Source organism: Microcebus murinus, chromosome 2, assembly GCF_040939455.1.
Source record: "Microcebus murinus isolate Inina chromosome 2, M.murinus_Inina_mat1.0, whole genome shotgun sequence".
NCBI lineage: Eukaryota > Metazoa > Chordata > Mammalia > Primates > Cheirogaleidae > Microcebus > Microcebus murinus.
The window spans coordinates 7,564,664-7,578,028 of NC_134105.1; the positions used below are offsets into that span (position 1 = coordinate 7,564,664).

At 47.6% G+C, this 13,365-nt stretch overlaps 1 protein-coding gene across 1 annotated transcript; it reads right to left on the reverse strand.

Annotated features, from left to right (window-relative positions):
- Nucleotides 1–1,944: 1,944 nt before the first annotated feature.
- On the reverse strand, nt 1,945–4,756 carry LOC105870479 (PRAME family member 12-like). The gene is made up of 3 exons (XM_012763110.3): nt 4,438–4,756; nt 3,450–4,031; nt 1,945–2,539 (listed from the first exon to the last, which is right to left on the reverse strand). Exons 1-3 carry the CDS (start codon nt 4,722–4,724, stop codon nt 1,945–1,947), a joined length of 1,464 nt encoding a protein of 487 aa, XP_012618564.3. The 5' UTR covers nt 4,725–4,756.
- Between the last annotated feature and the right edge of the window lie 8,609 nt (nt 4,757–13,365).

Consider the following 13,365-nt stretch of genomic DNA (forward strand, 5'->3'; position numbering starts at 1 on the left):
TATTGAGAGAAAGATGTTGCACATCTTCCTTATTGTGGTTGTATATACGCATGCCCTCCTCCCCCCTCCCGACACCAGATAAATGTTACTCCTATATGTCCACTTAGGTGTTGATCCCTTAATACCAATTTGCTGGTGAGTACATGTGGGCACCAGAGATTTTATCTATATGTTCTTTCCAAACATTCTATCTGTATGTTCTTTGCTTTGACCTTGCATGCCATACTCTTCAAAAAATATAGAGGTGTGGAGAGGTACAGGAGCTCTATGAAAGGAAAAGTATCTCTCCACCTCTTGAGCCAGAGGGTGTGATATGAAGCATTCTTTGTTGCACCTTAACACTGGTAGAGACGCTGCAGATCTCTCCATGCCCGGGGTAGAGTGCCATGTCCTCAATCGAGCCCAGAGCCACCTGTAACTCCTGGGCTGAAGTTATCTTCTTGCCTCAGCCTCCCGAGTAGCTGGGACTATAGCCGTGCACCACAACATCAGGCTAAAGTTTACTATTTTTACTAGACACGGGGTGTCCCTCTTGCTCAAGCTGGTCTCCAACTCCTGAGCTCAGGGGATCCTTCTACCTTGGCCTCCCACAGTGCTAGGATTACAGGCCTGAGCCACTGTGTTGGGTCTCAGCTTAGAAAGGTGTGTCATGATCGCTAGCTAAGGACAAATCCAGTCTTCTCCCTCTACTACACCCTCTCTTGGCAGCTGAAACTCTACTGTTTGGGAGAACCGTGATGAAGTGGTGGTCACATGGAAAAGCTCAGTCCCACCGGTGCCTTGTGTTCCTGATCTTGTCTCTGTCATCAGAAATAGATGGTGAGATAGAAGGATGAATACTGTTGGGGGTTTCTCACACGAGGAAAACCAGAAATAGATGGATTTAGAGCTCCTACTATACAGCAGTCCCCCTGCGGAGCCCTAAACATGCACGGTTTCATTGGGTCCTTCAAGGGTCCCATAAGCCGGGGAACATGTTCATCACCAGCACCTTAAAGAAACTAAAGCTCATGCCTAAGGTCTGTGCCCAACAACACTGGCTCCTGGGTCTTCAGCGGGGTCCTTCCCGTGGCCCCTTCCGAAGGGTCCCTCACTTCAGGGTGTGTCTCCATTACTCACAGGTACTGACCATTACTCATCCTGATGCTATGCCAGTATCACAACCCGTCCTGTCAGACTTCCTCGATAGGGGATGTTGTAGAAAGTTCTCTCATGAATATGGCTTGGCTGTGTAAGGGGATGTGAGTTGTTTTAATGTGGGATGGATGATTTTAAAATACGCTACAGGTCTAAATGATTTTAGCTTTTCTTAAGACAACATGAGTGTCTTTACTGGCTCTGACTCTAGTTCAGAAAACACTGTGGCCTCCCAATCCCAAGTCAGGCATGGGCTGGCGGTTGGCTGACACTCCAGGCAACACACTGCATGGATGCCCCTTCCAGGGCAGGGGCCACATCTTTTTAGTGAACTCCTTTCCTGGAATAGCCAGCAACTATGGAAATTCGATGCATTCACCAGCAGTGAACTGGGTTCCAGATTGGTTAGCAGTGACGGTCCTTGGGAAGAAGGGGCTTTAGTCTAGTGGCTCAGGCTCACTCCCACAGAGGATGTTCCTGACCCCGGGCATGCGTATTTTGTGTATTATCCCACCAGACAGCACAAGAATAGACAAGGGCATAACAGATATCCAGGAAGAGGTTAAAGGAGGGAATCCCTCAAAATAAGAACAATTTCATTTTCATAGCTTCTGTTCCCGGAGTGGAACCTCATCGATCAGACTCTGAAGTGCCTCTGTTCCCTACGTCAGTAACTGGAGACCCCTGAGATTCAAACTGAAAAGCAGGTTAATTGATAACAGAAGACACAAGACAATTTAAGCTCATGTTTTTAAGTTCATGTTCTCTTTATATCTGGCTCTTTCCTTAGAATCATTGCCACACTTCTCATGGTTCCCTTGCAAGCTTCCCACAGCTGCATGGACTGGGCTCCAGGTCATAGGATGCCCTGCTGCCACAGGTAAGACAGGGCAGGGTACAGAGGAGAATGACCTCGGGCTTCCTCAAGGCCTGAGTTTCCCTCAGTATCTCCATTAGCCAAGCCCGAAGCTGGACAAATCTCTCCCAGTAGATATGATCAAAATTATCACCGTAACACTCAAGGGGGACAGGGAATATCACTGAGTTTAACCTTTCCAGCCTGACAGTGTGGCGCAACAGGTTCTCTAGGACAGACTTTGAGATTTGGTTCCCACAGAAGTTGAAGCTGATGATCTGGTGGCAGCGGCTCAAGGCAGGCAGGATGACATTCAACTGGGAGTCTGTGATCCAACAGTCCTCCAAGATCAGGACCTGTAGGGTACCTGCAACTTCCTCTAATAGAATTTGGAAGGGCTCAGGATTGAAATCGCTCAGTATGGTGCCAGTCAGGTCCAGCTCCTTTAGCTGATGAATGCTTGGGGACAGGAACAGCCAGTCCATTTGTGATTCTGAAATCCAGCACCCAGTTATTGTGAAGGATACCAAGGGGTTCTTGAGGAACCTGGGGAGAGGGAGCACTTAGTCCTGGAAATAGCAGTGGTGGCGAAGCAGCTCAGGATAGTATAATGTGTCACCCAAACACAAGCTAGCGTTCATCGCCTCATGATGGCCAACACCCAGGGTGCTGTGTGTGCAAGACTCTGCTCATTCTGGTCTGTCCCACTGTAGGCTGACTCCTCCCCCCATCACTTGTGCCCCTGGGTCAAGCCCACAGAACCTCTAAAGCTGTGCCCTCCTATTGGCAGCGAACCACACTTCTGGGCTGCAGGAGCCCACTGGGAGACACGCTTAAAGGAAAAGGCAGGACAAGATCCAGGAACAGCAGCTGGGATTCCCGGCCTGCGGGCTCACTGACACGCCTGTGTCATCAGCAAACCCCTTTTACACTTCTTCAGTCCTGCTCCCTCACCCTCTATTCCACAAGCATGTGTTTCCCATGTTAATTACCTGTCCTGTGCTCAGACATCCTGTGTCAGACGGGCAGTCACAGACAGGATGGCGTTCGCTACGCTGGCGGGAATGTAGCTTGTGTGTGCACTGCCCAGGTGGGGCTGTCCTATCTTGCTTCAATAACCTTGGTGTAACTTTTTTCTCAGCATATCCACTTAGTCACATTCATAAAGAGTAACTCTCAAACTCGCCCTCACTGTGTCTGAGCCCCCTTGTAACTCGCTGTCCAGCACTGTCCCTCTGAGCAGCCTCTACCCCAGCTCAACCCTCTGCATTCACTGGGGAGGTGACGTGACATCTGCTTCAGGACAGAGAAGTGAACACAACAAGGTTTTGACATCCTGTGTGTCCTTCGCTGTTATATACCTAGTTACTGGCACAGAGTAAATGTCCTTTAGTGCTTACTGTCACAAGGGAAGCTCTGGTCTGCTCTGCAGAGCAAGCTCACCGTCCTTGCTCACCTGACTAACTGCTGCAGATGGTTCTTGAAGAAATTCACCATGTCCAGGTGAAGCTTCTGGAGCTTGTCCAGCTTGCGGAATGTAGAGATCAGTTCCCACATGATCTCTGCCCCTATCCTTGGTGAACAGTAGGTACACCCGGGGAAGTGGCGGAACATGATTTTCCGAACATTCTTCATTTGGATAAGATAAGGGAGAAATTGTTCTAGACTATCCATCTCCCGGTAGGTGTGCACTTCAATGTCCTGGATACAGTTCAGGTCCATCATTTCTAAAAACTTTCTGACTTCATTGACGTACCTTACAGAAAGGACCAACTGCTTACAGCACAGGTGTACTAACTCCTTCCTCTGCTGGGCCCATTCACAGACATGCATGAGAAATTCCTGTAGGACAATGTCGGGGAAGCCAAAACAGAAATATACTACCACCTTCAGGCATCCCTGCCTTCCTGTGCATGGACAGTCCTCCCCTGTTTGCCTCTGACTCATGGCCAGTGAGGAACTCACAGGGGCTCCAGACCACACACTCCAGAAGTTCTCATCAACTTCCCGTAAATCCAGCACTTGCAGCTTCCACCCACTGTGGGCAAAACACAGGAGAGTCTCAGATTTAGGCAAAGACCAATGCGACCTGAGCCTTAATTCCCCATCCCAGACTTCAACCACTCCCGTCTTTGCTTCTTTGCCCTCTTCATTGCTCCATGCCCTTTCCCAGACTAAATCTATTCCAATGTCTGTTTCTCTTGCCTTTTAGTGGCACCGGAAGAAGCAGGTTCATTCTCCTTTGGGATCGCTCCACGGTGAGCAGTCCCAGCCTCCCAGGGGCTCTTTCCCAGAGTGGGCTCAGCAATGGGCAGGTCTCTGAGCTTCCTCACTGGCACCACCAGGAGCCTCTGGTCCACCCTTGGGCCCCCACTCTCCCTGACCCAGCTGTCTGTGCCCAGAACCCTGTGCCCTCCCTACAAGGCTCCCTGGGTCAGCCTCACCTGGGGGGAACCTTCTGGGCCAGCAGCACATCCAGCCCGTCCAGCACAGCTCTTAGGGTCTCCAGCTCAGGGGTCAACATCAGGGACCCCAGAGGCAGGCAGGTGAAGGGCCAGGCCTGCACCATGGCCGTCAGGACTTTTCTGTGTCTCTTGGTGAAGGCCTCCATGAATAGTTGTGGGAAGAGCTCCCTTGGCAGCTCTTTTACAGCAGGGATGGCCACGGCCTCGTCCCTCAGCAGGCTCTGCCCCGCCAGTTGCAGGAGTCTGGGTGGGGCCTGGAGGCTCATCCTGATCAAAATCTGCAAGTGAAAAGTCCTCATGATAAATCCATAGAAAATGCATGCTTTCAGTCCAGTTGTGATCACCCCACCTTCTCCTAGGGCCGCTGTCCCTGCTGTGGGAGTGGGGGAATCAGTCCACAGTTTCCCAATTGAAGTTTATTTACACTCCATGGCAACGAAGCTGTAGCTCTGACACCAGGAGGACTGTCTCCTAACTACCAAGGAGAGGACGGCTTGACCACTGCCCCTCTGAGTTTCCCCCAGTGCTCCACTAAATCCCAGTGCCATGGGAAATGTGACTGAGCAGACTGAGAGCTAGCCTCCACCCTTTTGGAGAAGAAATTCCTAATCTCTAGAACCATGGGATCTCAGTTCACACAATCTGGCTGGGGATTACTAGAAGGGTATCTTGCCTGGGCACTGTGACTCAAGCCAAAATCAACACTTTGAGAGGCTGAGGCAGGACAGTTTGAGGCCAGGAGTTTGAGTTCAGGCAAAAGGAAGATCCTTCTTTCCCCATTCAACCCCCATAATATTCTGAAATAAAAACAAAAGAAAAAGAAAAGAAGTTCGAAGTGAGGTAAAGCAAATCATGAATCAGAATTTTTGCAATGAAGACAAGACTGCATTGAAAGGAAAAAGACTGGGTACTTCTCTGTGTCACCTAGAGCTCCCTTATCTGAGACTGGCTGACTGTAGATCAGATGGGACTGTCCCTATGGAGGTGTCTAACTTACCAAATCTGGAAGCAGTCTGCAGGGCTTTGGGACTCTGTATGGATCTTTAGGAGCTCACATTGACCTTTCCAGTCACTCTTCCTCTTTTCAACTGCCAGCTTCCAATCAGAATGTGGTATTTGATGAGATACTTGAAGCTCCACCCAGCTCCCCCTGATGGACTTTTTGGATTTCTCCATATTGATTGATAGAAGCAGATATCCAGTCATGAAATTGAAAGAATTAGGGATAGGATGAAAGTGGAGAATTCATTCCTGGCCTGGTGGAGTGGCTCAATCCTGTAATCCTAGCACTCTGGGAGGCCGAGGTGGGCAGATTGTTCAAGGTCAGGAGTTTCAAACCAGCCTGAGCAAGAGGGAGACCCCGTCTCAACTATAAATAAAAGGAAATTAATGGGCCAATTGACATATATAGAAAAAATTAGCCAGGCATAGTGGCACATGCCTGTAGTCCCACTACTCCGCAGGATTAGGTAGCAGGATTGCTTGAGCCCCAGTTTGAGGTTGCTGTGAGCTAGGCTGGTGCCATGGCACTCACTATAGCCTGGGCAGGATAGCGGGACTCTGGCTCATAAAAAAAAAACAATAAAAAACAAAGAATTCATTCCTTCAGGGAGTCTACATACATCGATGGAGTATTACTACTATGTGGGCATCACAGTCCTGATGGGAGACAGAAAGGGGTTTAACTTGTCGCTCACATTAGACAGAAAAAACAGAACCTGCAAATATTGTTGCTAGGAGATTTTGGTCGCGTCAAAATTATGAAATTTTTGCATAGTTCGAACAGCTTTCTAAGAACAGTGGTGTCACGCTAGGACACGAGAATAGAAATTTCTGTATGCAATCAATGTTCAATTACCTGACACAGCTGTTGGTGTCTCCCTTCATGCGGAACAGAGGGATCACTGAGGATGTGATTGGTATAGGACTCAGGCCAGGGCTTCTCTGGAAGAAATCAGGTCACAATGACAAAGAGAAGTAAGGGTGGGGGCTGGACAGAGTGGGGCTGGGTATTCTCAGTGGGGCCCTGGGAAAGAACTAAAGCACAGTGGATATGTTGGGATTTTTAGGCACGTGAAGGGAGAGTATAAGATATATTAGACTGAGGCCACCCTGGCATTTTTATTTTTTTTTGAGACAGAGTCTCACTTTTGTTGTGCGGGCTAGAGTGCCATGGCATCAGCTTAGCTCACGGCAACCTCAAACTCCCAGGCTCAAGCCATTCTCCTGCCTCAGCCTCCTGAGTAGCTGGGACTACAGACATGTACCACCATGCCTGGGTAATTATATATATATATATATATATATATATTTAGTTGGCCAATTAATTTCCTTCTATTTATAATAAAGACGGGGTCTTGCTCTTGCTCAGGCTGGTTTTAAACTCCTGACCTTGAGCAATCCTCGGGCCTCGGCCTCCCAGAGTGCTAGGATTACAGGGCTGAGCCACCGCGCCCGGCCCGCCCTGGTGTTGATCCTGGTAGCCAAGGAGGATTTTTTTCTCTACAACTCATGTAACCCTCCTTGTTTTTCCCTTGAAAACCCTTGTCTTCCTTTACTTTCAGAAAAATGCCCCAGACCTATTCCTATTGCATTAGTCATTTCATGCTAAATATTATTTTTTAAGAGAGTCTGTCTGTTTCTCTTTGTGTTAAATAGACAGTATATTTTTTTGACAAGATGTTTAACCCATTTTTTAAGAGAAAGAGTTAAAAGGACCACGTCACTCCACATGAGCGTGATGGGAACATCCGGGTTGTTCTTTCTGCCATCTGAATCCGCACGTCGGCAGTGAGACCCTACAGGTCACATCTGGCAGGCTTCTCAAATAATGGCCTGGGGAAGGTCTTGTGATTCATGGCCTACATGTCCCTGCGTGAGGAGTCTTTTTGTGAATTGCTCAAATGCTATCCTAAGTTCTTCGGACTGTTCAGGTATTGAGGTAACGTAGGTTTGGCTGTGCACATTTTACCAATCAATAAAGCCCAAGTTCAGAGAGGGCTTTATTCATCAATAAAGTCACCTAGTTCATCCGGGTAACTTCTCTAGATCACGCAGTAAGTGAGTAGCAGAGCCCTAAGACAGCTCCGACAGTCTCAATGCTTCAATTTTTCTTAATTATTGTTTTTTTTCTTATTTCTTTTCCTCTATATTTTTTCTTTTTCATCTTCAAATCTCACAGCATGTAACTGGGCATCAATGCTTCTATTTTAAAGAATATTAATCAGCGATTGTGGCGGGCACCATGGCTCACCGCTGTAATCCTAGAACACTGGGAGACCAAGCAGGCAGATTGCTCGAGGTCAGGAGTTTGAAACCAGCCTGAGCAAGAGGGAGACCCCGTCTCTACTATAAATAGAAAGAAATTAATTGGCCTAATAATATATATAGAAAAAATTAGGGGGGCATGGTGGCACATGTCTGTAGTCCCAGCTATTCAAGAGGCTGAGGCAGCAGGATCGCTTGAGTCCAGGAGTTTGAGGTTGCTGTGAGCTAGGCTGAATCTAGCCTGAGCAACAAATCGAGAGTCGGTCTCAAAATAAATAAATAAATAAATAAGTGATTGCTTAAAATAAACAGTATTCCCTGGTCCTAAAATCAAAACAGTTGTGTGGCTAAGAAATCTCTGTTTGTCTATTGAAAACTGGGAAATTTGGGGTGTAAAGGGAAGCCATGCTACTTTCCCTATCACGTCTTAGCTAACTTTTCCTTTCCAGTATTAGAACCACTATCTTTGTATTTCTTTTCTATCCTTTTTTTTTTTTTTTTTCATTTGAAACAGACTCTCGCTGTGTTGCCTGGGCTAGAGTGCCATGGCGTCATATTAGCTCATAGCAACCTCAAACTCCTGTCTGAAGTGAGCCTCCTGCGTCAGCCTCCCAAATAACTAGGACTACAGGCATGTGCCACCATGCCAGGCTAATTTTTTCTATACATTTTTAGCTGTCAAATTAATTTATTTCTATTTTTTCTGTTTGTTTGTAGAGACAGAGTCTCGCTGTTGCTCAGGCCGGTCTCAAACTCCTGAGCTGAAAGGATCTGCACACCTCGGCCTCCAGACTGCTAGGATTACAGGCGTGAGCCACCGTGCCTGGCCTAATGTGTGTAGCTTTGTATCAAGGAATTATAGCAAAATAGAATGCAGTTTTTGATCTACATGAATTGATAGACACAAATCTCAAAAAAAAAAAAAGATGTTTCCAGAGAAATCACATTGAGAAGGATATATAAAGTATGACATCGATGTCAATTTTACCAACATTGAAAATAATTTCTGTTATTGATGAACACATGTATGAAGAATATAATTAAAACATGGATGGTAATAATATAGAAACAAATTGAATTCAGTGGCAATCTCTGGGCAGGAAAGAAGAGAAGGGGCTTCCTCAGTAAAGGAGGGGACCCCGGAAGATTGATCTGCCAGGTAACCCCTCAGGGGTGACTGAAGTCATGTGGAAATATGCCAACATTGTGAGTGCGTGTCCATGTGTTGTTTTTAATACTCAGCACACTGTTCCCTGTGTTTAGAATTGTGTGTAAAGAAAACTGTAGAGAGATGAAAGATGAGCATGTAGCAATAGGGAAGTTGAGAACTCTAGAGAAGTTTTGTTCTAAAGAGAAAAAACAAAATGATGGGGAATCACATGACAGCAAGAGCAAGTTTTCTTTTCCTTCCTAGTGCTTTTTTTTGTAAACTGTCGTGTGTGAAGATCATGTCTGTGAGGTGATGGTTGTGAAGTCTCTGACAGGATTAAACCAAACTACCCCATCTTAAAGTGATGGGGTAATCATGGAAGAAAGCATTGAGGAGCTGAAGAGACTCTCTCATGTGCACAGTGATTTTTAGTATTAACACTGTGTGATCGGTCATGGAAATACCATCGGTGTGTGCATTTCCATAAACACGCAGGAGGCTAGCGTGTGGACCCTTTGTTGCATAAACTACTGGTCATACATGCCAGCTACAAAGAATGAGGACAACCCTTAAAGACCTACCCTTGAGAGGACAGGAGTGAGATGCTGGATGGGGCAGTGGCACACTGTGTCTATGAGGGAAGAGAAAATGCGACGTGTCTGTGAGCACGTAGAGATGCACAGGAAGGCAGAGGAAAGTGTGAAGAAGGCAAACTGAACCGACCCATCTGCAGAGGAGCCCGGGGTGAAGGGAAGGACAGGGGAACCGTGTGCCGTGTCCGTGTCACGGGGTGTCTTACGCTGAGGATGCCATCCTGCTGGAGCACGGGAACAGGTGTGAAAAACGAGAGAATTTCTGCCACGTGCACCTCTTCTGAACAGTAGGCCACATGAGGTGACCCAGTGTCACAACTGCTATTTTGTGTATCTTACTGATAGCCGGCAGATATTGACGTTCCCACATTGCATTTTACTGGCTATACGCTGATGATAAAGATTTCCTTGCACCGTACAGTCATCAAACATTCTGCCATGTGCCATTCTCCCTGCTCCGCTGTGGGATCACAGGGTGACAGGACACAGTCGTCCCCCTCTAAGGAGCACTCTGTGTCCAGCAGGTAAGAGTGTTAAGGGAAACAGTCATTCAGCAGCATACCCTTTCTGCCGGGTCCGGCAGTCTTGCTTTTTGGTGTTTACCCAAGCAAGTAGACCTGCACCTTGATGCTTAAGGCGGCTCTATTCATAACTGCTCACACTGGGAAGTTGCCATGATGCCCTTCATTAGGCGAATGCATGTGATCATGCATCTGTGATCATGCAAACAATCTGTGATCATGCAAACAATCTGTGACCATGCAAACAATCAAATGTTATTAGTGTATGAATAGACATGGGAAACCTCACAGGGGCTCCAGAACACACGCTCCAGAAGTTCTTATCAAATTTCCGTAAATCCAGCACTTACAGCTCCCACCCACTGTGGGTAAAACACAGGAGAGTCTCAGATTAAGGCAAAGACCAATGCGACCTGAGCTTTCATTCCCCACCCAGACATCAGCCACTCCCGTCTTTGGTTCTTTGCCCTCTCGATTGTTCCATGCCCTTTCCCGACTGGATGTTTTCCAGTGTCTGTTTCTCTTGGTTTTTAGTGGCACCGTCAGAAGCAGGTTCATTCCTTTTTGGGCTCAATGCAGGGTGACCAGTCCCAGCCTCCCAGGGGCTCTTTCCCAGAGTGGGCTCAGCAATGGGCAGGTCTCTGAGCTTCCTCACTGGCACCATCAGAAGCCTCTGGTCCACCCTTGGGCCCCCACTCTCCCTGGCCCAGCTGTGTGTCCCCAGACCCCTGGGCCCTCCCTACAAGGCTCCCTAGGTCTGCCACACCTGGGGCGAACCTTCTGGGCAAGCAGCACATCCAGCCCATCCAGCACAGCTCATAGGGTCTCCAGTTCAGGGGCCAGCATGAGGGACCCCAGAAGTAGGCAGGTGAAGCACCAGCCCTGCACCAGGGCCGTCAGGACTTTTCTCTGTCTCTTGGTGAAGGCCTCCATGAATAGTTGTGGGAAGAGCTCCCTTGGCAGCTCCTTTACAGCAGGGATGGCCACAGCCTCGTCCCTCAGCAGGCTCTGCCCCGCCAGTTGCAGGAGTCTGGGTGGGGCCTGGAGGCTCATCCTGATGAAAATATGCAAGAAAAAAGTCCTCAGGACAAATCCATAGAAAATGCATCCTTTGCAGTCCAGTCGTGATCACCCCACCTTCTCCTAGGGCCGATGACCCTGCTGTGGCAGAGGTGGAACAATCCACAGTCTCCCTCATTATACTTTGTACTCCATGGCCATGAAGGCGTAGCTCTGGCACCAGGAGGACTGTCTCCTACCTGCCAAGGAGGGAACACCTTGACCACTGCCCCATGATTATCACCGAGTGCTCCACTCAATCCCGTTACCACTGGCCAGTGTTACTGGGCAGGCTGGCAGCTAGCCTCCACCCTTTTTGAGGATAAATTCCTGATCCCTAAAACCATGGGGATGGCAGTGTCATCGGGCCCACCACTGCCCACGTTGTCAGTTCACACAATCTGGCTGGGGAATATTGAAAGGACATCCTGCCTGGGCACCGTGGCTCACGCCAATTATCACAACTCTTTGGGAGGCTGAGACAGGAAGATTGTTTGAGGCCAGGAGTTTCACACCAGGCAAGAGGAAGACTCTTCTTACTCCATTTCTACACCCATAATCTTGTGAAATAAAAATAAAAGTAGCTTGAAATGAGATAATGCAAATCATGAATCAGAATTTTTGCAATGAAATCAAGATTATATTTAAAGGAAAAATGACTGGATACTTCTCTGTGTCATATATATATATATATACTTTTCAGACAGAGTCTCAATACGTTGCCTGGGCTAGAGTGCCATGGTGTTAGTCTAGCTCACAGAAACCTCAAACTCCTGGGCTCAAGCTATCCTTCTCTCTCAGCCTCCTGAGTAGTGGGGACTACAGGCATGTGCCACCATGCCCGGCTAATTTTTTCTACATATTTTTAGTTGGCTAATTAATTTTCTTTCTATTTTTAGTAGAGATGGGGGTCTCGCTCTTGCTCAGGCTGGTTTTGAACTCCTGACCTTGAATGATCCTCTCACCTCAGCCTCTCGGAGATTCTCTGTGTCATCCTGAGCTTCCCTACCAGAGACTGGCTGACGGTAGATCAGTTGGGACTGTCTTTATGGAGGTCACTGACTAACCAGACTGGACTCAGTTTCCAGGGTGCTGGGGCCTCAGGAAGACGCAAGCAGTCACTGTAGTCTGCAGGGCTTGGGGACTCTCCTTGGATCTTCAGGAGCTATATTGACCTTTCCACTCATTCTTCCCCTTTTCACCTAACAGCTTCCAATAAGAATGTGGTGGTATTTTTTATGATTCCTAAAGATCCACCCAGATTACCCTGATGGACTTTTTGGCTTTCTCCATATTGCTTCACTGAATCAGATCATGAAAGTGAAAGAATTAGGGGTGGTCTGAAAGTCAAAAATTTATTTGACCAGGCTGGGCATGGTGGCTCATGCCTGTAATCCTAGCACTCAGGAAGGCCCAGGAGGGAGGATCCCTCAAGGTCAGGGATTGAAAACCAGCCTGAGCAAGAGCGAGACCTCATCTCTACTACAAATGGAAAGAAATTAATTGGACAACTGAAAATATATAGAAAAAATTAGTCAAGAATGGTGGCACATGCCTGTAGTTCCAGCTACTGGAGAGGCTGAGACAGAAAGATTGCTTGAGCCCAGGAGTTTGAGGTTTCTGTGAGCGAGGCTGATGGCACGGCACTCTAGCACAGGCAACACAGGGAGAATCTGCTTCAAAAAAAAATTCATTCCTTCAGGCACTCCATAGACATTGATGGAGTTTTACTACTATGTGACCATCATAGTCCTGATGGGAGACAGAAGAGGGTTTAAACTGTTGCTCACATTAGACAGAAAAAACAAAACCTGAAAGTATTGTTGCTGGGACTTTTTGTCCGCATCATTATTATGAAACTTTGATAATTCAAACAGCTTTCTAGGAGCAGTGGTGTCATCCCTAGCAAATGAGAAGGGAAATCTGTGTGTGCAATCAATGTTCAATTACCAGACACAGCCGTGGGTGTGTCCCTTCACGGGGAAGAGAGGAACCACTGAGGATGTGGTTGGTGTGAGACTCAGGCCAGTCCTTCTCTGGAGGAAATCAGGTCACAGTGGCAAAGAGAAGTAAGGGTGGGGGTTAGGCAGGGTGGGGCTGGCTGATCTCAGTGGGGCCTGGGAAAGAACTAAAACACAGTGAACACTCTGAGAGGATGAGACGGGAGGATCCTTTCAGCTTAGGATTTCGAGAGCAGCCTGAGCTAGAGTGAAACCCCGTCTCTACTAAAAATAGAAAGAAATTATTTGGCCAACTAAAAATATATAGAAAAAATTAGCCGGGCATGGAGTTGCATGACTGTAGTTCCAGCCACTCG